Source organism: Panthera pardus, unplaced genomic scaffold (genome assembly GCF_024362965.1).
Source record: "Panthera pardus isolate Hobbes unplaced genomic scaffold, ASM2436296v1 HiC_scaffold_12, whole genome shotgun sequence".
Lineage (NCBI taxonomy): Eukaryota > Metazoa > Chordata > Mammalia > Carnivora > Felidae > Panthera > Panthera pardus.
The window spans coordinates 57809015-57835038 of NW_026526677.1; the positions used below are offsets into that span (position 1 = coordinate 57809015).

At 37.3% G+C, this 26024-nt stretch overlaps 1 protein-coding gene across 2 annotated transcripts in view; it reads left to right on the top strand.

Annotated features, from left to right (window-relative positions):
• PPME1 (protein phosphatase methylesterase 1) overlaps positions 1 to 26024 on the top strand; it is an 88044-nt gene that overhangs the window by 56918 nt on the left and 5102 nt on the right. For both annotated transcript variants that reach the window (XM_019449793.2, XM_019449794.2), the window contains 6 exons: positions 3539 to 3693; positions 4565 to 4655; positions 9504 to 9569; positions 12743 to 12866; positions 22926 to 23055; positions 23945 to 23989. In XM_019449793.2, coding sequence (XP_019305338.1) covers positions 3539 to 3693; positions 4565 to 4655; positions 9504 to 9569; positions 12743 to 12866; positions 22926 to 23055; positions 23945 to 23989 — 611 coding nt within the window. The remainder of the gene's footprint in view (positions 1 to 3538; positions 3694 to 4564; positions 4656 to 9503; positions 9570 to 12742; positions 12867 to 22925; positions 23056 to 23944; positions 23990 to 26024) is intronic.

Here is a 26024-nt window from a genome sequence, read left to right on the forward strand (position 1 = left end):
TGAGCATCCAACTCTTGATTTCTGCTCAGGTCATGACCTTAGGGTTGTGGGATCAAGCTCCACATCTGCATCTGGCTCTGCACTGAGCATGGAGCCTGCTTAAGATTCTCTCTCCCCACCTCTGTCCCTGCTCTCATGCTGGCTCTCTTAAAAAAAAAGTAGTAAAGAGAACACTGAAAAATATATGTTTAATTAACTTGATTGTGGGAGTCATTTCACAATATACTCATATATCAAATCATCACGTTGTACACTTTAAATATATTAAAATTTTATCGGTTATACCTCAGTAAAGCTGGAATACTTTTCAAGAAAAAGGAAGAATAGCAGATATAAGAAGCAGAGAACTACACCTTGGGCTGACAGAGAACACTAATGGAAGAGGTTGAGATTTAGACCCTGTTGTAAAGGGCATGACTGTGGCTTACTAAAGACAGAGAAGTCATTTGGATGCCACTTTGGCAGAACTGGCCAGATACCTGCCCTCTAGGGTGCAGGGGAAGCTGTTCACAGGGAGGTATCTCACCAGAGGCACTCTGCAACAAAAATATCGGGAATGGTTCCAAAGATCTGCTATATAACATGGTACCTATACTTAATAATGACATAATCGTGTACTTAAAAAGTTTGTTAGGAGGGTAAATATCATGTTAAGTGTTCTTATCTCGTGCACGCACACACACACACACACACACACACACACACGCACAAAGGAACTTTTGGAAGTGTTTATTACCTTAATCATAGTGATGGTAACACAAGTGTATACATATATCCCAACTTACCAAATTATACACATTAATTATTTGCCATTTTTATGTACCAATTTTATCTTAATAAGACTAGGGAAAAATTGGGCCTGGGGGGATGGTGTGCCAGAGAAGCCACCTGTGCTGCAGGATTTGGGCACTGGGGAAGCTGTGTGTGCTATAGTGCTTACCATGCTACATGAACTAGGAGCAAAACCCTTTCTGCAGTGTCTCTCCTGCACTCTCTACTGATAAAGCTTAACATTATGCCAGCTGCAAAGGAAAAATATTTAAAGGCCTCAGATCCAATTTTGGAGAACATGCAAGGAAGGATGAATTGGAGCTGAGAGTTGCCAGTTGATAACTGGCAAGAAAGGTAAAAAGAAAATAGATGACTAAAACCATCCAGCATAGTTGAAGATGATTACCAAGAACCAGAAGAGCTAATAAGTTAGATTATTGTTGAAATAGTCAAAGCAATAAAACATTTATATGATTTCTGAATTCAGTCACTCTGAAACAAAAATCTCAAAATGGGTATATTTAATGGACAATTAATGTAATTTTCAAGTAGTACTGACAGCATGATTTTTCCCTTGTGTATCAACTTCGGAATCTCAACCGTACATAAAATGTAATTCCCCTGAAAGTAGAAGAACCAAGAATTGGTTCAGGTTGCTCTGATACTCTTTTTCTTTTATGTCTGTTGCTTCTCAGGAAATGAACCCATTATTGATAAGTATGATAGAATCTCCTTTTAAAGCATCTACCTAAATTGTGGCATATCTAGTTACAGCTAGTTTTGTAGATAACATCTGCTTCTTCATCTTTGTTTTATTTTTCTGGAACTTCAGAACATGTCTCAAGGCACTAATCTTGGTAGTTTGGCTAACTTTAATAAGAATAAATTTCTCCTTGTAGTAGATGATCAGTAACCACCTTTTACCTGGATGAAATACACTTTTGCTAAGCTTAGATGCAGTATGGAGTTGCTTTGTTTCAGACCTTGTCCACCTTCATCACAGAACCCCTGCAACTAGGTTACTGAGTATTTTACGGAGACCTGGACTTAGATAATCTTCTGTAGCATCCTTTTATTTTATTATAGTTGTTACCAACCAAAAGTTTTAACTTTAACTCCAAAGGAATATTTTTAAACTATTTTTTTTCACTTATAAAGTTGGGGGCCTCCTTGTATGCCATTCAGATTATCTGCAGGTGCTACAGCTACCCTATTCACATCTGTAATTGTTTTATGAGATTAAAAAAAATTTTTTTTAATGTTTATTCATTTTTGAGAGACACAGAGTACAAGCAGAGGAAGGCAGAGAGAGAGGGAGACACAGAATCTGAAGCAGGCTCCAGGCTCCGAGCTGTCAGCACGGAGCCTGATGCGGGGCTCGAACCATGAACTGAGAGATCATGACCAGAGCCTAAGTCGGACACTTAACTGACTGAGCCACCCAGGTGCCCTGTTTTATGAGATTTTTAAGATTAATTTCTTCTGAGGGGCACCTGGGTGGTTCAGTCAGTTAGGCATCTGACTCTTGGCTTCTCCTCAGGTCATGATCTCACAGTTTCATGAGTTTGAGCCCTATGTTGGGCTCTGTGCTGGTGGCGTGGAGCCTGCTTGGGATTTCTGTCTCTGCCCCTTCCCAACTCATGCTGTGTCTGTCTCTCCCAAAATAAATAAATAAACTTTAACAAAAAGATTAATTCATAGCATTGACTTTTTCCATTCTAAATACTTTGGAGATCATATTCGAAAGGCTGTGTTTCCTATATCCACATCTGCTCTATTTGGCTAACACTGTATGGGTGCTTGAGGTATATAATAACACCCAGCAACACAAAACTGTCTTTTGAAGTTAACTGACTCAGCCACTCCCAGAAGACAGTAGAGCCAGTGGTCTCTGAAAACATACCATACCTACCTATTGCTGTAGCAAAGAGGGCCTATATGCAAATTAAACCCAGGTTCCTACTTCAGTTCTCATTTTCAGAGCTTTAAGGTTTGACTTTGTTAACCGATCCACTCAATTAAAAACTAAGAAGTCAATAAAAATTAGCTCTGAACATCTTTCTAGTTTCTCAGAACATTGTACTTACATTTATGTTCATATTTCAAGCAACTTACTTGACAAATTATAAGTAACAATTAACCTTTGGATAGCATTTATACTTTTCAAAGTAGTTTTCATTCACTGTTTCAGTGAATCTCGAATAGTAAATTATGTGTGTGTGTGTGTGTGTGTGTGTGTATATATATATATATACACACACACACACACACATATATATTTAGTAAATCATATTCTTATCTTCATCTTATAGATATAACTGCCTGAGAGATTAAATAACTAATTCAAGTCCACATAATAAAAAATAAAGTAGGGCTGCAATTCATCTTGTGACTCTAAACTTTACTACGTTAGAATGCTTAATAAAATTGTTTTTGTTTTATAGTTGGGGAAATTTAGGCATAGAGCACTTAAATTATTTGTCCAGAGTTTCAAGCTTACATTTAAAATAAAGGTATATGAAAATCAGAAAACTTGGGTTCTTGGTCCTGTTTATCAGAAGAGCTAAATGTGTGGCTACGTGAATAGATACGGGGGGTGGGGGCGGGGGCATGCTAAGAGATTGACATAGGTATATTTTCAAGATGGCCCAGTAGACCTTTACAGTCTTAGCACTGTTAGTTGCAGACTAAACAAAGGAATTAGGAAAGAAAATGATTTTTAGTGTTGTCAGAGAGCATTCCCAGCTTTGTTTCCTTCTCTTTGCAGGGATGTTGGCAATGTGGTTGAAGCCATGTATGGGGACCTCCCTCCTCCAATTATGCTGATTGGACATAGTATGGGTGGAGCTATTGCAGTCCACACAGCATCATCTAACCTAGTGCCAAGCCTCCTGGGTCTCTGTATGATCGATGTTGTAGAAGGTAAGTTTTCTTAGTACTGACTAAATCAAAATCTTTGATTTATAAGAGATCCATGGTAGATTATTATTACCTTATTTTAATTTATTGATCTCTACTTATCTTGAACTATGTCCCTCTGTCTTTATATCGTTTTTTATGTTACTTTGTGGCAAAGGCATTCTGAGTATTTTTTAATTGACATACAAATTTTATTAGTTTCAGTTGTATGACATAATGATTCAATATGTGTATATATTATGAAATGATCACCACAGTATGTGTAGTTAACATCCATCACCACATATAATTATTTTTCTTGTGACGAACACTTTTAAGATCTACTGTCTTCACAACTTTCAAATACACAATATATATTATTAACTGTAGTCACTATACTGTACATTATATCCTGAAGACTTTTTTATTTTATAACTGGAAGTTTGTACCTTTTGACACCTTCACCCATTGCACCCATACCCTATATTATATGATCATTTCCCATGTCATTGAAAACTCTTTGTAAATATCTTTTAGGGCTACATAATGTTTCAATTGTATGTATGTCCCGTAATTATATTTAATGTTAAAAAGAAGCTGCCATGTCTTTTATGACCCAGCCTCAGAAGTCATACGATTGCTTATACAAGTCAGCCCCTATTCAGTATGAGAAGACTACACAAGGGAGTGAATATCAAGAGGCAAAAATCACTGGAGGCCATCCTCGAAGCTTGCTATCACATCAATCTCTGAATTTTTTTAAGCTGCATCTTTTTTCCCCAAAACATCACTGAATTCTACCATCATTGAGGGCAGATATACACAGTTGGCCCAGTAAATGTAAATGCTTAGAATATGTTAAGTGCTGTGGTTAAAGTATTTGTTTAACATCTAGGTACAGCCATGGATGCACTTAATAGCATGCAGAATTTCTTACGTGGTCGTCCTAAAACCTTCAAGTCTCTAGAGAATGCCATTGAATGGAGGTAACCCACAAATCTATATTGTCTATATTTTGAATGTTAGATTTTAATTGTCCTTTTTCATCAGCTCAGGCACCAAGTTCAAAAGAATAGTTCAGTTTCCAAGCCTTAGCTTTATTATAATATCACATGTGGAAACATTTATGTAAAGTGCAGAATTATTTTTAATATTTTAAATGTTTCACACTTGGCCCAGTTGTCTAAAATCCATCCTTTTCCTAATACACTATAGTACCTCCTACAATTTTAGTAATTATGGATTATCTCCTGTCTAGCTATCTCCATTTCTGAGGTAGGAGTTTGGACTAAATGAGAATCTAAGGCCTTTTCTACTTCTGATGCTTCATGTTCTGGATTCACTTTCTGTGTTCCAGAGAAAATGGTGGAGAAACAGAGGATGGGCATAGGTTCCTTTCTCAGTTTTTATTTGGGTTTGGGTAAATAAAAACCCTTTGGGTAAATAGTTTTCATAAAAATCACTGAATTGGCTATGACTTCCACTAAAGTAAAGGCTGTTTTGTCATTAATTTATTCATTAATTCAATTATTTGATTAAATATTTATTAAACACTTTGTGCTAAAGGGTGAAATTTCAGAAATGAGTAAAACACTGCCCCTCCCCCAAGGAAATCAATCTTAGGATAAAAAACTTTAGTATCCTCTCTTCCTACCTCTTCTTCAAAATCCATCTCTAGTTCCTTTCCCAGAACCCTTCTCTAAGTCCTCCAAACCATTCAGATTACTCCCTCAGTTAAATTGCTAAAGACCTCTGTCTATATTATATTGTACTGTTTACCTCTGAAGTCTCCCCGAAAGGATATGCTTATATTGTTAATTTTCATTCCTGTCTTAAGATTCTTCCTACATCATAAGGGCAGAAGTTATCCTCTATTTCTTTTGTACTTTCATATAGCCTACAGCATACTGCTGGCTGCCTTAGCAGGCAGAACATATCTGTTCATTGAATCAAAGAGATCAGCTGGAAATTAAGGACCTGGTAAATGTATCTGAGGTAGTTTTTCTAAGACAGAGGGTCTCATGCCAAATATGGCTTGCCAAAATGATGTTTGTGTTTGGTGAGGTTGCTTCTATCTCTCCTTGCTCACACTACTGAGGTGCAGGATTCCTGTTCCCTCATCAACACCAAAGATCTCTCCATCTTTGGCAGCCACAGCATTTCCGAATGAAGCTGCTGCCAGTTCAGCATGTATCTGAGGCACCCTGCCTTCTTCCCCAGGAGCAAACAGTGAGAAAATTATTCCAAATAATTTTTTTTTAATTTTTTAAAAAAATGTTTATTTATTTTGAGAGAGGGAGAATGAGCCAGCATGGGGAGGGGCAGAGAGAGAGGGAGAGAATTCCAAGCAGGCTGCACACTATCAGCACAAAGACTGATGTGGGGCTTGGTCTCACCATGAGATTGAACCATGAGATCAAGAGTCAGACACTTAACTGCCGGAGCCCTCCAGGGACCCCCCACCAAATAACTTTTTAAATTTATTCAGTAAACTTTGGTTTTTTAGTCCCTAAGATGTGTTACTTACTACCTGATTAAGAACTGGAGATGAATCAGACTTAGTTCCTATCATCCAAAAACTGGGAATACAAACAAGTAAATATTTAAACACAGTACAGTGAAGGAAGCACAAAGTTATAGAAGATAGGTACTTAATCCAGCATGAGGGTATTGGTGGATCTTTTCTTAAAAGAGAAAAGGTGGCTCAGTTGGTTAAGCCTCCGATTTTTTATTTCAACTTAGATCATGATCTCACAGTTTGTGAGTTCAAGCCCCATGTCAGGTTCTGTGCTGACAGCTTGGAGCCTGCTTGGGATTCTCTCTGTTCCTCTCCCTCTGCCCCTTCCTCGCTCGTGCACTCTCTTTCTCTCAAGATAAATAAACTTTAAAAAGAGATAGAGTCTTGATTCTAGTGGCAGATGTGGGATAGGATGAGGGTTCTGTTTGTTGTATGTTAAAATGTTCTGCGTTGTATAAGAGCCACTGATTTTTAGATCCCACTTCTTGAACCTGAGAATCGGAAAGAATACTATGAAGTATTTCATAATTTTGTACTCGGCTGGATATCTGAATCAAGTTTATGACTCATAGTTATTGTGGATATTCCAGGTTTTAAAAAAGATGTTGAAATACAAAGCCAACCTGTTTAATTCAGTAAAGATTTAAATCAAAGTGAATTCCCACTTCTGCTTTCTTGGTCATCCTAATGAGAGACAGTAGGTCATAGTCATTAGGCCTTAAAAGTTGGACAGATAAGGATTTACACTTTGGTTTCATCACTCTGGCTGCTCTGAGGAAAACACTAGGGGAAGGGAAAGGGATGGGTGTGATAATGGAAGTGGGAAATTGATTAGGAGGCAATTGTAGTAGTATAGGAGAGTAATGATGGTAAGCATAGACTAGGATGACAACAGAGGAAGTAATATGTCATATTTGGAATGTATTTTGAAGATACAACTGACAGGAATGCCTTACAGATCGGATGTCAGGAGAGAAATGAGGGGTGGGGGTAGGAGGAGGCACAGCATTCAAGGATAACTTTTAGATTTTTAGTCCAAGCAATCAGGTGAATGGTGGAGACAAAGAGAAGTAGATTTGGGAGCAGGTAAAGGGTCAGGGAATCAGGATTTTTGTTTGGATAAACTGAAATGGTTATTATACCTCTAAGCAGAAATGTCAAGTAGTTACTGGTCTATACTAGTTAGAAGAGGCTGAGTTAGAGATAAATTGGAGAATCATTATTACATAGATAATATTTAAAGCCAAAAGATTGAATGCAGTCACCTAGGGATTTGATATTGATAGAAAAATTCCAAGAACTGAGCCTTGGGAAACTCCACAATATTTAGAGCTTGGGAAAAAGAGAAAGATCCAACAAAGGAAACTGAAAAGTCACAGTTGGTGAGATAGAAGGAAAACTAAAGGAGTATAGCAAGTGTTTATAGAAGGAGGGAGAGAGCATCTGTGTCACATGCTGAGAGATCAGTTAAGATGAGGACTAAAAAATGACCATTAAAATTGACCTGAGGGGCGCCTGGGTGGCTCAGTCGGTTGAGCGTCCGACTTCAACTCAGGTCATGATCTCACAGTCTGTTAGTTCGAGCCCCACGTTGGGCTCTGTACTGACAGCTCAGAGCCTGGAGCCTGTTTCAGATTCTGTGTCTCCCTCTCTCTCTGCCCCTGCCCAGCTCATGCTCTGTCTCTCTCTCTGTCAAAAATAAACATTAAAAAAAAAAATTTTTTTTTAATTGGCATGAGTAAAGGTGACCTTGACAAAGACAATCACAGAAAATAAGTAGGCGATAACCCCCCCCTCCAAATATATGTTTGAGGATATTAGTTGGGGAAAGGATAGGAGATGACAAAATGGAGAAAGCAAGTAAGATAACTTATTTTTTAGGATAACTTTTGGGAAGTTTTGTTGTCTAGGAGAGCAGAAAAATGGGATGGTATCTAGTAGTGAATGTGGGGTTGAGAATGTTTTTAAAAGATGTTTTATAATATCCGCTAGAGAAAAAAAATGATGACACATAGGATAATAATTTATAGCAAGAAGAGATGCAAACCAGTTCCTAAGGTTGGCCTTGAATAGGGACAGAGGTGTTTCATATATTAAACAGTCATCAAGGAAGAGTATGTGATTTATAAATACTGGTAGATTTGTAGATTCTGTAGGTTCAGTTGGTGGATGGAAAATTCAGTTGGTGGATCTGTTGGTGGATAGAAAAATGAATAGTTCTGATCACATCTATCATTAAAATAGGAAGCAAGGTCTTTATCTAAAGGGGTTGCCCTTTAAAATTTTACATGATTTTTTAAGCTAAAAAATTAGATTTAAAAAAATGCATTCTGATTGCCTGCTTCAGGTAGTGTTTCCAGTTCCCCCTGGGACATGAAGCTGCTTTGCTTGGCCCTTAGTCATATGTAGGTAGATAACTGAGAGGCCTAATCTATTAAAATAGTATCTAAGCTTCTGAATTCTATATCATAGCATGCAAGGCCCTCTAAGAACTCATCTCTGCCCACCTGTCCCTTTCTCCTATTCACACTCCTCCTTTGCTTTCCCCTGCTTCTCCTTGCACTCTGTCCTTATCCTACTGACTTTTCCACATCACAGTGCCTTTGTTCACAATGTGCCCTCTGTCTGTAATGCTCTGCCCATCCCTCCCCCTTTTTTTAGAGAGAGAGAGAGAGAGAGAGAGCGCGCGCAAGCTTGAGCTGGAGAAAGGGGGAGAAGGAGAAAGAGAATCTTAAGCAGGCTCCACGCTCAGCACAGAGCCTAACACAAGGCTCTATCCTATGACCCTGAGATCATGACCTGAGCTGAAACCAAGAGCTGGACACTGAACCAACGGAGCCACTCAGGCTCCCGTTTTTAAATTTTATTTGAGAGAGAGAACGCGAGACCATCCTCTTTTATCTTCCACTGAACTCCTTTTCTCCTCAGTTTAGGCAGGACATTTTGGGGAGCTTTCTTTAATGTCTTCATTCAGAATCAAGTGATTCCTTTGAACCTTGCCTTTGTTATACTGAAACTATCTGTGTTTCTTTCTCCCCCCTGAATTAGGTGCTTCTTGAACATAGGCCTGGCACATAGTATCCTCCTGGTAAATATTTGCAGAACTGAAATGACTTGAATGTCTTTAACCTAATTTTTACTACTTGGCTTATAGCCATAATAACCAGGTAGGAAGTAGTGGTTATCTCCATAGTAAGCTATATTGGCAAACACAACTTTGTAGTAGGTTCCACAGAATCTGCAGAATTATTTGTTTGACCCTAGTGACGTGATAAAATGGTTGCTGAATAACCTCTTTCCCTTCTCACTTTTCTAGTGTGAAGAGTGGTCAGATTCGAAATTTGGAGTCGGCCCGTGTCTCCATGGTTGGCCAAGTCAAACAGTAGGTCTTATTTTTTCCCTATTGGGCTCTTTAGAGTCTGAAACATGGTGAGAGAATTACAGATTGCTTTTTGCTATACACCTGTCCTACCATCCTGAATGCCTTTATTATTTTAGATAATTTTGACAAATGAGCTCAGCTGGGCGAGCGGCATAGCTTTTCTTTCTTTACTTTTTTTTTTTTTTTTTTTTTTAAGAAATCCCAAAGCCTGTATAATACAGGACTACCATATTAATGTAACTCTGGGTGTTAAAAGGTGAAAAATCCCAGAGAATGGATATTAAAAATTAAGTGTCCATTCTAGTGCTAGAAGTGATCATTTTATTCTGGTAATAATCTCCTTCTTAGCCAAACCTGATTGTGAGGAAATTACAGTATAAAAGCTTTAGCATAACCTGAGTGAAAGCCAGATTCTATGGCTAAGCTAAGAATATTTAGCCCAGCTGATCTTCTTGGATAGGGTTACATGAGTCCTGGGTATTGCTATGTAGTCAGAAAATGAACTTTAGATGAATTGAGAAAATGTTGCCCAAGGGAACAACAGGGAGCACAGGAGTTGATGAAAATGATAATGGTATTATTGAATGCCTGCTATTTGCTGGGTACAAGGTATTTTATATACACCTCATTTTTAAGACCTTACCTTATGCAAATTTTCAAATATATAAAAGTAGAATAATACAATGAACCCCAATGTACATAATGCCTATTTTCAACAGTTACTAATGGCCAGTCTTTTTTCATCTGTGCCCCTATTTATTTACCCTAAGCACAACATTTTTTGAAATATATTCCAATGGTAAGGACACTTTAAACACAATCACAGTACCATTATCACACCTAAAAAAATAGTTCCTTAATATCATCAAATGTCTATTCAGTATTCATGTTTCTGATTGTCTCACAAATAATTTTCTTACAGTTTAAGTCAGAATTACAATAAAGTGATATATATCAATTGACTATATCTCTTAAGTATCTTTTAATTTAGTTTCCACTTTTGTCTCATTTTTTTTCCTTGCAATTTATTTGTTGAAGAAACCTGGTTGTTTGCCCTGTAGAATTTTCCACAATCTGGATTTGCTGATTGATTCCTGAAGGTGTAATTTAATATGTTCTCTCTTCCCTGTATTATTATTTTTTTAATTTTTATTATTTTTTTATTTCAAGAGAGATAGCGAGCAAGTGGGGGAAGGGCAGAGAGAGAGAGACAGAATCCCAAGCAGGCCCGCACTGTCAGCACAGAGCCCTATGAGGGTCTCAAAAACCATGAGATCATGTTCTGAGCCGAAATCAAATTAAGAGTCAGACCCCAGAGTCAGATGTTTAACCAATTGAGCCACCCAGGCACCCCAAGTTTTTGGATTTTGGGTTTGTTTGTTTGTTTGTTTGTGTTTTGGTTTTTTTTTTGTGCCCTGTATTGTTTGTAAATTGTTAGTTAGATCCAGAGATTTGGTCAGGTTCAGCTTTATTTATTGTTATTTTGGCGTTTTGTTTGTGAGAATACATACTGCCAATAGGAAGCACGTAATGTCTGGTTATCTCCTTTTTTTGAGTGTTGGTAACCATTGATGACCATTATGTGGATTCAGTAACTCATTTGCACTACCTCATTTAGTCTTTACAGTACCTCTTTAAGATAAGTATTGTTTTTTAGATGAGAAAGTAGAAGTTCAGAAAGGTAAAGTAGTTTTCCCCGGATCACACAGCTAGTGAATAACAGCTCAAATTCAGTCTCCTGTGTATTTGACTTCAAGCCCTATATTATGGATTTTATGCCTAAAAATGCAATTTGAGTAGTAATATCTGACAGACACATGCAGTATTCAAATAAGCTGTGAGACTGCCCACTTTTTAATGCCTAAATATTTTAAGATCTGACTTGTTTAAGTAGTGATGAAGCATTTCATGAGGAAGTTATATGGCTTGTGTTCAGGTAGTTCAGTGATTGTAAAATTTTACTTAATATGTAAATTTAAGTGTTTTCTCTTAATATGTAAACTTGTGTATATAGTGTATGTTTTAATTGTCACATAGATATCAGATGGAACCTTCCTGCCCTTCTTGATCTATGTGAAATTCCCTTGAACCTCCTAATCCATAGCTTGGAAATGTAAAGTACATATTGTTTCTTTGTTATACTACTTTGACCCTAGATGTGAAATTTGACACCTCAAGTGCCATAGAAAACCCCCCCACTTGACAAAATATTTTATGAACATACACTTTACTGAGATTGGTAGAGGAGACAGGGAAGGACAAGTGATAACTGTTAAGAATCCACCACTGAAGTTTCAGTGGCCCTTCAGTTTATCCACCTCTTTTTATCTCATTGTCTCTTCTCTTCTCCCTTCACTCTCCCTATCAAGTACAAAATAACAGATTCTTCTTTATCATGCAGAACAGACCTTAGCACTAGTTGCTACCTAGGCTCTTGGGATTTTTACCTATAATATTGTCAGTGCACTTTTTCCAACAAGTTCTTTCTAAAAGGAATTATGGTACCAGCTGGTCATATAATAATAATTTTTCTACCTAATTATATAAGAGACATTGTTTTTTAGAGGAAAAACAACAGTAATTGGTTGGATCATATGTTCTAATCTCCAAGGTTCAGCTGCCTATGGTTATTGTAATTGCCAGTTTCTATTAGCCAATTAAAAGTGGGGGCCTTTTACCATTCTGTTTGAGACTTGTTCTATTGTAAACAGGGTACAGTAGAAAAGTACCATGCTGTCATGTTAATTGGGCCTGGATTTGCCTTCCAGCCTCATGTACTAATGAGCCAGGTGATCTTGGACAATTTTTTTTTTTTTAACTTTTCAGGGCTACCTCATAGGATTGTTATGAGAATTATATAAGATAATACCAGTAAAACTGTTGCCACCATGACTCAAGGAATGGTTAGTTACTCCCTTCTGTGGGTCAGTATTGGTGCAAGAACTGGAAACCAGGCCTCAGAGTATAGTCCTTCATTGGCCATGACCTTCCATAGCCCTGGCCTACTTCTATACATTTTAAAATGCACATTTTTCACATCCTCCTTCTCCCAGAAGCATGGTCAATTTTAACTGACATTTGATTTTAAAAGACCATAAGTATCAGTATCTCTGAGATAATTTGTATATAATAGAGAGATATATGGTAACACTTTCTAAAAAAAAAAAACCTAGGTGTGAAGGAATTACAAGTCCAGAAGGCTCAAAATCTATAGTGGAAGGAATCATAGAGGAAGAAGAAGAAGACGAAGAAGGAAGTGAGTCAGTAAACAAGAGGAAAAAGGAGGATGACATGGAGGTGAGTGAAAGCCGGCATTCTTGGAAGGATGGAGTATGGAATGGTTCAGAGTGTGTGGGGGTAGGGAAGGGGAGGTGACGTGTCCTTTTTTTGCCATTGGATATTTTAGGGGGTGAAGATGTTATAGATATTTAGGTTAACTATAGGATATAAGGCACCGTTGATAGCTCTGACAAATTGGAACATAAAACTTCACAGTATATACCCTCCCCTCAAACAGCTTGCTCTCTCATCAGGCTCTTTCTCACCTCATTACTTCTGTTCCTGAGGTTTATCTCATGAGACAATCTCATTTCCTACTAGTCTATGCTAAGCCCATTAGATCTTACTTATCTTTCAAGGTATATCTCTTAAGGGATGTTTTCTGACCTCATTTTATATCAGTCCCTCTCCAGTATAGCACTGAGAGTCTGTATGACATAACTTACCACTCTTTTTTGAAGTCATGGCTGAGTTATAGAATTGTTTTTCATAAACCACATTCAGAGATACTATGGTCTCTTGTAGTCATCTCTAGAATGCATAATCAATGTCCTCTAATTTCACGATAATTTGTCTCCCAACAAAAATAACCTGTGTATTTTAAGCACAGGATCTGATGTTCTATATGAATTTCCTTATTATTTAGCTTGGAGTTGTGTGCATAGCAAATGTCCTGTGAGTACTTGTTGAGCACTTGATTTGAGGATAATAGTGGGAAAGAGTACTTTTTTTCTTGGAAATGGTTGTGAGCATGAGCAGCAGACTTTCTGGGATGGATTATAAACATTTTACTAATGGCAAATAATGGAATTGGTATACACCACATATCCCTTTACATTTGGAGATGCTACTGTTAGCAAGGAGGAGAGTACATTGACCCTTGAACAACATGGGAGTTAGGGACACTGACCCCCACACGGTCAAATCCAAGTATAACTACTAACTACCCAAAAACTTAATTACCAATAACCTACTATTAACCAGAAGCCTTACCAATAATATAAACAGTTAATTAGTACATAATTTGTATATTTATATGTATCAAATACTGTATTCTTACAATAAAGTAAGCTAGACAAAAGAAAATGTTATTAAGAAAATCATGAAGAAGAAAAAATACATTTACAGTACTGTACTGTTTTCAGTGAAAAAAATCTGCATATAAGTGGACCTGTGCAGTCCAAACCTATATTGTTCAAGCATCAACTGTATGTTCATCAAACAGCATTTTTAATTTAATGAGGTTCTTTCTGTCATCCTTAAGATCAATAAATAATTTGTTGTACCTCTTTGGAGTTTACAAAAACATAAATAATGCATGACTAATTTGCCTTCCCTACACTGTGTGAGGTGAGGAGAGATCTTTTCTCCCATGTTAACAGTTAGAAACTGAGACTCAGAGGGGCACCTGGGTGGCTCAGTCGGTTAAGCGGCCGACTTCGGCTCAGGTCATGATCTCGTGGTCCGAGAGTTCGAGCCCTGCGTCGGGCTCTGTGCTGACAGCTCAGAGCCTGGAGCCTGTTTCGGATTCTGTGTCTCCCTCTCTCTGACCCTCCCCCATTCATGCTCTGTCTCTCTCTGTCTCAAAAATAAATAAACATTAAAAAAAAAATTAAAAAAAAAAAAAAAAAAGAAACTGAGACTCAGATGAAGAGACTTGCCCAAGGTAATCGAGTAATATTTAGTAGATTTGAGACTCTGATACAAACTGCCAATTACTTTTTGTCTTCTATGTACTGCAAACTATACTAAGTGCATCACATTTATCGTCCCGAGTTCTCGTTTTAGCTCTGCATTATAGATATTATCACTGTTTTATAAGTCAGGTACAGATACTTGCCTACAGTCACGTATAAATGTTAGCACTAAAACACATCCAGATCCTCTGATATTTAACTCCAGCTCATTTTTTCTTTGCAGTTTTTTATAAGCCCAGTTATATGCAGTTTAATAAACTCCAGCAGTTTTATTAGGAGGGAAGACTGAGACACATGAGGCAATAAGAAGTATAGCTAAAACAATCTACACTTGAGGAAGGACACAAACCCCAAACAACAGAAACTGCTTATTGCAACTAGTAGATCTATAGATCCTGGAGATCTAATGCACAGCATAATAATTATAGGCAACAATACTATAAGTTGCTGAGAGACTAGGTCTTAATTGTTCCCAGCACAAAAAAGAAATGATAATGTGACATGATAGAGCTGTTAGCTGTCACTGTGGTGTTACAGTATAGCAATATATAAATGTATCAAATCAACACAGTGTACACCTTAAACCTACACAATGTTATATGCCAATTATATCTCAATAAAGAAAAATAAATAAAATAAAATGATGGAGAAAATGTTAATAATGCAAATTAAACTTAATGACTACAACAGAAGCAGTCACAACTTCTTTTTTTTTTTAATATGAAATTTATTGTCAAATTGGTTTCCATACAACACCCAGTGCTCATCCCAACAGGTGCCCTCCTCAGTGCTCATCACCCACCCTCTCCTCCCTCCCACACCCCATCGACCCTCAGTTTGTTCTCAGTTTTTAAGAGTCTCTTATGGTTTGCCTTCCACCCTCTCTAACCTTTTTTTTTTTCCTTCCCCTCCCCCATGGTCTTCTGTTAAGTTTCTCAGGATCCACATAGGAGTGAAAACATATGGTGTCTGTCTTCCTCTGTATGACTTATTTTACTTAGCATAACACTCTCCAGTTCCATCCACGTTGCTACAAAAGGCCATATTTCATTCTTTATCATTACGTAGTATTCCACTGTGTATATAAACCACAATTTCTTTATCCATTCATCAGTTGATGGACATTTAGGCTCTTTCCATAATTTGGCTATTGTTGAAAGTGCTGCTAAACATTGGGGTACATGTGCCCCTATGCGTCAGCACTCCTGTATCCCTTGGGTAAATTCCTAGCAGTGCTATTGCTGGGTCATAGGGTAGATCTATTTTTAATTTTTTGAGGAACCTCCACACTGTTTTCCAGAGTGGCTACACCAGTTTGCATTCCCACCAACAGTGCAAGAGGGTTCCCGTTTCTCCACATCCTCGCCAGCATCTATAGTCTCCTGATTTGTTCATTGTAGCCACTCTGACTGGTGTGAGGTGGTATGTGAGTGTGGTTTTGATTTGTATTTCCCTGATGAGGAGTGACGTTGAGTATCTTTTCATGTGCCTGTTGGCCATCTGGATGTCTTCTTTAGAGAAGTGTCTATTCATGTTTTCTGCCCATTTCTTCACTGGGTTATTTGTTTTTCTGGTGTGGAGTTTGGTGAGTTCTTTATAGGTTTTGGATACTAGCCTTTTATCAGATATGTCATTTGCAAATAACTTTTCCCATTCTGTTGGTTGCTTTTTAGTTTTGTTGATTGTTTCCTTTGCAGTGCAGAAGAAGCTTTTTATCTTCATGAGGTCCCAGTAGTTCATTTTTGCTTTTAATTCCCTTGCCTTTGGGGATGTGTCAAGTAAGAAATTGCTGTGGCTGAGGTCAGAGAGGTTTTTTCCTGCTTTCTCCTCTACGGTTTTGATGGTTTCCTGTCTCACATTCAGGTCCTTTATCCATTTTGAGTTTATTTTTGTGAATGGTGTAAGAAAGTGGTCTAGTTTCATTCTTCTGCATGTTGCTGTCCAGCTCTCCCAACACCATTTGTTAGAGAGACTGTCTTTACTCCATTGGATATTCTTTCCTGCTTTGTCAAAGATTAGTTGGCAACAGTCACAACTTCTAAAGTATAGTAGCCAGGGGCCATTTAGAGCCCCTCTTAGGGGCATCTCTGTTACAACATAATATAAAAAGTGGTGTTTGAAATGATCCTGAGATATACGTAAGAGTTCTATTGCATCCATTTTGGTGTGTGAAAGAATACAAGGTATACATTGGTGGTGGGGGGTGATGTCTAATACAAAATGATTAAAATACAGAAAAGAAAAGGGAAACTTTAATTTTTGGTCCTTAAAGCAATAAACTTCAGTTGTTCAGGAGGTATTCCTTTACGTGTAAATCTCTCTTTTTTTAAATTGTTTTATTGAGAGGTGACTCACCCAAAGTATACAATTCAGTGGTTTTTAGTAGAGTCTCAGAATTGTGCAACCATCCCAATCTAATTTTAGAACATTTTTCATCACTTGTAAAAGAAATGTCATACCTGTTTGCAGTTGCTTCCCATTTCTCCTCAACCTTCCCAGCCCTAGGCATCCACTAATCTACTTTGTGTCTCTTTAGATTTCCCTAATCTGGACATTTAATATAAATGGAATCATTAATATATAGTCTTTTGTGACTGGCTTATTTTACTTTAGCATAATGTTTTCAAGGTTTATCCATGTTGTAGCATATATTAGAACTTCATTCCTGTTTATAGCTGAATAATATCCCTTTGTATGGATAGACCACAGTTTTTATCCATTCGTCAGTTGAGGGACATTTGGATCGTTTTCACTTTTTTGTCTGTTATGAATAATGCTGGTATGAACAATGGTGTACAAGTTTTTGTGTGGACATAGGTTTTTATTTTTCTCAGGTATGCACCTACAAGTGAAATTGCTGGATGCTAACTTTGTGTTTAATCATTTGAGGAGTAGCCAGACTATCTTCCAAAATGCCTGCAGCACTTTATATTGCCACCACTAGTGTATGAGTTTTCTACATCCTTGTCAGCACTTGTAATATTCTCTCTTTTTGATTATAGCCATCCTAATGGGTTTGAAGTGGTATCTTCTTGTGGTTTTGATTTACATTTTCCTGATGATTATTGATGTTGAGCATCTTTTCATGGGCTTACTATCCATTTTCTCCCGGGAGAAATGTATAATCAGATCCTTTGCCCATTTTTTCAGTAGGGTATTTTAGCTTTTTATTATTGAATAGTAGGAGTTCTTTATATATTCTAGATACAAGTCCCTGATTTGCAGATATTTTCTCCTGTTATACAGATTGTCTTTTCATGTTCTTGATGATGTTCTTGGAAGTGCATAAGTTTGATTTTGAAGAAATTTATTTTATCTAGTTACTATTTTGTTGCACCATATCTAAGAAGGTTTTGCCTAGCCCAGGGTCACAAAGGTTTATGTGTATGTTTTCTTCTAAGAGTTTTCTAGTTTTAGCACTTATATTTAGGTCTATGATCCATTTTGAGTTAATTTTTGTGTATAGTATGATGTTGGGGGTGTAACTTCATTCTTTTGCATGTGGATGTCCAGCTGTCTCGGGATTGTTTGTTGGTAAGACCTCTCTTTCCCATTTACTTGTCTTGCATCCCTTGTTGGAAATCAAATGACCATAAATGCCAGGCTTTGTCTCTGGACTCTCAGTTCTGTTCCATTATATATATATATATGTCCTATCCTTATAAGCAAGTACACAGTCTTCATTATTGTAGCTCCGTAGTAAGTTTTGAAATCGGGAAGTGTAAGTCTTCCAACTTTGTTCTTCTTTTTCAAGATTATTGAAATCCCATATTCTTAAGATTTTGGTGTTTTAATTACTTGTTGTATGCCAGACCATGTTCCTCTTGTTTTACATACATGAGTATTTTTAGTTCATCTTTACAACAATCCTTTGAGATTTTGTGTTGCCCACTTAATAACTAAGAAAACAGGCTTGGAGAAGTTAGGTAACTTTCCCAAGGGACCCACCATGAATTAGTTGATGGTGGAGCTGGGATTTGCATTAAGTCAGGCCTGACTGACCCAAAGCCTATCTTCTTAAGTTCTTTTCAAGTGAGGTGTTGAAAAATAATGCAAAGCCTGTGGTTGATGCCCTGTGTGGAGAATCGCATCCTGCCCAGGTGAACATACCAGGAAAATTGGTAGCCAGCTTTCTGCTTCTCCTAGCCAACAAGTAGATCTCATTACATAGATTTGGTTTTTTTTCTTTTTTTTTTCTTTTTTCAAGTTTTTATTTAAATTCCAGTAGTTAACATACAGTGTAATATTAGTTTCAGGTGTAGAATTTAGTGATTCATCACTTACATACAATATAACATCCCATGCTCATCCCAAGTGCCTTCCTTCATATCTATCACGCATTTAATCCATCCCTCTGCCCTCCCCTCCAGCAACCCTCAGTTTGTTCTTGGTAGTTAAGAGTCTGTTTTCTGGTTTGCCTCTCTTTTCCCCCCCCCCCCCCGTGTTCATCTGTTTTGTTTCTTACATCAATCTGTTTTATTACCATTTGTCAGAGGAAGGCATCCAAACTAAACTAACTTTATGATCCACCTCTCCAGAGAAAAGATTTATTATCATAAGCCTAAATACAGGAGCAACTCCTAATTCTATCCAGATTTTGCATTTTTACATTTTTAGGACTTGAGATGAACTCCTTTTTTAAAATTTCTTTTTATATTATTATTATCCTTGGAAGTTCCCTTACCTTAAATTTGTCATTTGCATATGAAGTACCTTGTGCATTTAAGAGGGTCTTGCTGTCTCTGTGGAAATCTATTAGAAATGGCTCATAAATGGGAAGTGTTGCCCATGCAGCACTTTAGTGAGAACTGGAAGACCCAAGTTTCCTGACTACCCACCCCATAATCTTTTTCTTTCCTTTTTTATATTTTGGTTTAAAAAATACATAACATAAAATTTACCACTTTAATCTTTTTTTTTTTTTTTTTAGTGCGCAAGAGGGGAGAAGGGCAGGAGAGACAGAGACAGACAGACAGACAGAGAGTATGAATCCTAAGCAGGCTCCATGCTCAGCACAGAGCCTGATGCAGGGCTCGATCCCACTACTCTGGGATCATGACCTGAGCCAAAATCAAGAGATGGATGCTCAACTGACTGAGCCACCAGGCGCCCCACCACCTCAATCATTTTTAAGTGTATAATCCGGTAGTGTTCACACTGTTGTGAAACAGATTTCCAGAACTTTTTCATCTTGCATATCTGAAACTCTATACTCATTAAACAATTTCCCTTTTCCCCCATACCTACCATTTTACTTTCTGTTTGTATGAATTCCACTACTTTAGATACCTCATAGAAGTAGAATCAGTATTTGTCTTTTTGTAACTGGCTTGTTTTAGTTAACAAAACGTCCTCACGTTTCCTCTGTGTTGTAGCATGTGACAAAATCTTCTTTAAGCTAAGTAATATGTATATAGTACATTTTGTTTATCCATTCATCCATCAATAAACATTTGGAGTGTTTACACCTCTTGACTGTTGTGAGTAATGTTGCTATGAACATGGGTCTGCAAATATCTCTTCAAGACCCTGCTTTCACTTCTTCTGGATATATACCCAGAAGTGAGATTGCTGGATAATATGGTAGTTTTATTTTTCATTTTTGAGTAACTTCCATGCTGTCTTCATAGTGGTTGTACCGTTGTGTAATCCCACCAACCGTGCCCCAGGTGTTCCAGTTTCTCCACATCCTTGCCAACACTGGTTATTCGGTCTTTTTTGATAATAGCCATCCTAATAGGTGCAAAGTGATATGTCATTGTGGCTTTGATTTGCATTCCCCTGATGATTAGTGATGTTAAGTATCTTTTTGTGTACTTATTAGCCATTTGTATATCTTCTTTGGAGAAATGTCTGTTCATGTCCTTGGCTCATTTTTTTATTCAGGTTGTTTGATTTTTTTTTTTTTTTTGCTATTGAGTTGTAGGAGTTCTTTATATATTCTGAATATTAACCCCTTATCAGATATATGATTTGTAAATATTTTCTCCCATTCTGTACCTTTTCACTCTGTTGATTGTGTACTTTGATGTGCCGAAGTTTTTTAAGTTTAATGTAGTCCATTTATCTAATTTTGCTTTTGTTGCCTTTGATTTTTGTGTTATAACCAAGAAATCATTGTCAAATTCAATGTCATGAAAAACTCCATGAAGCTTTCCTCTATGTTTTCTTCTAGAAGTTTTATGGTTTGAGGTCTTACATTTAGGTCTTTATCCATTTGAGTTAAATTTGTGTATCGTCCAACTTCATTATTTTGCATGTGGATATTCAGTTTTCCCAACACCACTTGAAAAAACTATCCTTTCTCCATTGAATCATCTTGGACCCTTGTTAAAGATCATTTAGCCATATATGTGAGAGTTTATTTCTGGGCTGTCTAGTGTATTCCATTGGTCTCTTTGTCTTTAGACCAATACCATGCGATTTGGATTACTGTAGCTTTGCAAAATGTTTTGAAATTAGCATGAGTCTTCCAATTTTGTTCTTTTTCAAAGTTGTTTTGGCTATTTGGGGTCCCTTGAGATTCCATATGAATTTTTGATGAATTTTTCTATTTTTGTAAAAATGTCATTGGGATTTTGATAGGGATTGTTTTGAATCTGCAGATCGTTTTGGGTGGTATGGACATCTTAATCATCTAATGATCTCTAACACAGTATGTTGCTGTCTCATGTTCACTTCTAGGTTTTCATATTGTGGTTACTGTGGTATCCCAATTGTTTATTTCAATTATAATATGTCAAATTTTCAGTGATCCAGAAAAGTATAGAGAATCATTTATTTCTTCAGCTTGTATTTGATGAGTGCATACTTTGTGCCTGTCTACTATATATCGGGATTTAAGATATAGATATAGATATAGATACAGATATAGATATAGATATAGATATTTTTTTAATTCTAGTTAACATACAGTGTAGTCTTGGCTTTAGGAGTAGAACCCAGTGATTCATCTCTTACCTATGACACCCATTGCTCATCTTGAAAAGTTCCCTCCTTAATGCGCATCACCCATTTAACCCATCGCCCCACCCACCTCCTTTCCAGCAATCCTGTTTGTTCTCTGTATTTAAGAGTCTTCCTCTCTGTATTTATCTCATTTTTCCTTCCCTTCCCCTATATTAACAGATATATTTTGTAATATTTGAGTCAGGTTTCCTTTTTCAGATAACTATGGCGGGGACATTATATCATTATTATTAATCAAAATATAAGAAAAAATGTTCTACTAACAAATCAACGTATTTTCCCTTTTTCCTTCCAGTTCCTTCTCTCTATGTACCACATTTTTCCGGTAGTAATGCTCACTTAGATGACATGTTATACTCTGCTTCTTTCTCTTAATAGTATATCATCAGCATTTTTTTCATACTGCACTGTGCTTTTTGTAATTATCCTTTTTTAAAATTTTTTTAATTTTATTTTTTATTTTTTAAAATTTACATCCAAATTAGCATATAGTGAAACAATGATTTCAGGAGTCGATTCCTTAATGCCCCTTACCCATTTAGCCCATCCCCCCTCCCACAACCCCTCCAGCAACCCTCAGTTTGTTCTCCATATTTAGGAGTCTCTTCTGTTTTGTCCCCCTCCCTGTTTTTATATTATTTTTGTTTCCCTTCCCTTATGTTCATCTCTTTTGTCTCTTAAAGTCTTCATATGAGTGAAGTCATATGATTTGTCTTTCTCTAATATCACTTAGCATAATACCCTCCAGTTCCATCCACGTAGTTGCAAGTGGCAGGATTTCATTCTTTTTGATTGCCGAGTGATACTCCATTGTATATATATACCATGTTTTCTTTATCCATTCATCCATCGATGGACATTTGGGCTCTTTCCATACTTTGTCTATTGTTGATAGTGCTGCTATAAACATGGGGATGCATGTGTCCCTTTGAAACAGCACACCTGTATCCCGTGGATAAATGCCTAGTAGTGCAATTGCTGGGTCGTAGGATAGTTCTATTTTTAGTTTTTTGAGGAACCTCCATACTGTTTTTCAGAGTGTCTGACCAGCTTGCATTCCCATGTAATTATTCTTTTGATGGATATGTTCTTTTCGCCAAATGGATATAAGAGAAGCTCAGTCTTGGCTCTACCATTTACTAGCTTTGTGACTTTAAGAAAGTTTCCTAAGTTCACTGAAATTAATAGAAGTAAAAAGTAAACTTCTGGTTATTTAAACATGGGAATTACAGCAATAACCTATATCACAAGACTGTTATAATTGGTTAAGTGTATGTGAAAATGTCTGGGACATAGTAGGCCCTTAATAAGTGCTAGTTTCCTTCCCTTTCATTTTCCCAGGGACCTAGTTATTATCCTGTTCCTCCAGGGGTTGCCCTCAGAGACTCAGAACTTGCTCTTATTCCTCCAGACCAAGAAAGACCATCCGTACACTTGGAGAATTGAACTGGCGAAAACAGAAAAATACTGGGATGGCTGGTTCCGAGGCTTATCCAATCTCTTTCTTAGTTGTCCTATTCCTAAATTGCTGCTCTTGGCTGGTAAGTGTGTATGTGTATGTATTAGCTCAGGCTGCCATAACAAAATATTATAGATTGGGTGCTTAAACAGTGAATTTATTTTCTCACAGTTCTGGAAGAAGTCTGAGATCAGGGTACCAGCACAGTCAAGTTCTGGTGGGAGCTTTCTTACTGGCTTGCAGACAACTGCTTTCTCACTATGTCCTTATATGGCAGAAGACAGTGAGAGTAAGCTCCCTGGTGTTTATTCTTAAAAGGATATTAATCCTGTCATATGAAGGCCCTACCCAAATGACCCCATTTAACCTTAATTACTTCTTCATTTTGACCCTAATTATTTCCATATCTCCAAATGCGGTCACATTGTGGATTAGGGCTTCAACGTACGAATTGGGGGGAGGAGGACACAGTTCAGTCCATAGCAGCGTAGGTATATCATCATCTGAATATGTCCTTGTTAAAACTACTCATCAAATGGGTAGTGACTTCCAAAGTGAAGTCCCATCCTCACTCATTTGTGCTTTTCTCCTCTCCATACCAAATCCCTAAACCTAACTAAGCATAAGCATTCATCTGGGATAGCTTAATTCTGGCTTGCCTTCAATCCCTGGTGAAGCCCAAGGCCTTCTAGAGTGGTATAAAGATATTCTGAGTATAATGAAAATTTTTAAAGTAAAACCCTGTTTTCAGAAACCAGTTTAAATGAGCAAAAAGATTGCAAGGGAACCTCATTCTGGAAAGCTTCATGTGGTGAGCATATACCCTCAAGGAGTTGGGATTGGCATTACCACGAGTTGGTAATGTCATCATGTTTACAACTTTGTAGCAGTTTTTCCTACTTGAATAGCAAAACCTGTTTCGCACAGCCTTTTCTAGTAAGCTACTTCCAGATTCTCCTATTTTGTTCTAGGTGTTGATAGATTGGATAAGGATCTGACTATTGGCCAAATGCAAGGTAAGTCATCAAGAAATTTTGTCTCCAGGTCTTTCTCTGAGGGCAGAGAAAGGGACATAGTCATGTGGAAATTAATGAGCTTTGAGTTACCTGAAACTTGACATCAACATCCATTCCTGACCCACTATTTGATTATAGGCAAATATTTCCCTTTTCTGAGCTTCATTTTTTTTTTTTTTTGCCATCTAAAAATGGGACTTAATTACCATTTACATCTCAGAGTTGTAAGGATTAAAATGAGAATGTGTTTTTGCAGAGAGCAATATAAACCATAAAGTACCCTATAAATATATAATATTGTGAAAGGAGATATTCTGAATACTTATCAGTATTTTTTTAATTTTTAAAAATTTTTTTAAATTTAAATTTTTTTTTTTAATTAAAAAAAATTTTTTTAATGTTTTAATTTATTTTTGATAGAAACAGAGCATGAGCAGGGAAGGGGCAGAGAGAGAGGGAGACAAGGAATCTGAAGGCTCCAGGCTCTGAGCTGTCAGCACAGAGCCCGACTCAGGGCTCAAACTTGTGAACCACAAGATCATGACCTGAGCCAAAGTCAGAGGCTTAACTGACTGAGCCACCCAGGCTCCCCTACTGATCAGTATTTTTATCATTGTTGGAATTCATAGGAAAGGAAAAGATCCAGGATAATGGAATGCATAAAGATGTAAACTGTGTTTAGAAGATAGCCTGGTGAGGTGGTAAAAGCAAAGACTCTGAGGTTGGGAGAACTGACTTTGAGTACTGCTTCTTTCCTACTCATTTTACCACCCTATAAAATGAGTATAAAATTTCTCAGTCTATAAAATGAGAAAGTTGATGGCAGCTTCACAGGGATCATGAGGTATAATGAGTAGAAAAGTGACATATTGTGTTCAGGTCCAGGTGTGTTGGCCAGATGGAAGTGGAGGCTGTGGGACCAGTTTTGTGGAGGCTCTTGCTTTAGTATAGATGAAAAGTTTGGTAAAGGTGAAGTCAATTGGCATTGACATCTTTTCAGGTATGGGAAGAAGAGGTGCTAACTCTAAGGCCAAATTTTCACTCTTAACCAGATTCTGTTCTTGACCTTCTTTTTTTTCTGCTTACTCTCTCTGGGCAATCTCATGGCTTCTGTTTATACCCTGATAACTCCCAAAGCTAAACGTCCAACTCATACCTCTCTCCTGAGCTGTAGACCTGGCCCATATATCAAACCTGTTGGACATCTCTACTTGGATGTTCATGGGCTCAAATTGTTCTTTTAGCTGTCCTTAAGCTCTCCACAGTAAAAGGGACTATATTCCCTCACAATAGTTGTTCAAAGGCTCCTGAATGATTATTACATCCTGGACCCAGGCACTTCTCCCCTACCCTTCCTCTACCTGAAGTAGCCTAAAGCCTGGAGCAAGACCATGGACTGGGACTGTGTGAGTTTTATGGCACTGATGTTGGTAATTTTGAGCTTAGACATCTTTCCTTAAATTCAATTCAAGCAAATCTTTCCTAAGCAGTCTTTCTATCTAAGACCTATGTGTAATGCTGGACAGACAGAAGAATCAGATATGGCCCCTGAGACTATCTGAAAGCAGTTGATCTGGACTGAATAGCATTTGAAAGAAACCATTATTGATCACCAGCCTTGAAATCAGACAGTCCTGGGTGGTGAGTCACTGTTACTAGTGTTGCGGTTGAATGAATTGCTAACTTCTTTAATCCCAAGTTTCTTCATCTGTAAAATGGAAATAATGCTATATCTTAATACATTTGTTTGGTATTTAACTGAGAAAATGTGTGTGAAGTAAGTCTGACAAATGATGGCTTCATTATATTCAGGAAGTACTCATGATTTCCTGCTATTTCCCCAGTAAGTAAGGATTATGCCAAGACTACTTTCTCTTTCAAAGCATCCCATGAGTATAGAAAGTAAATGGCTGAAGTGAGGGACATCCCATAAAACAAAGGGAAGTGGCCAAGTTGGCATAGATCCAAACCACAGCCTTCCCAGCATTGTGTTTAAACCTGCTAAGTTAGTTATAGATTCCTAGAAACCTAGCAT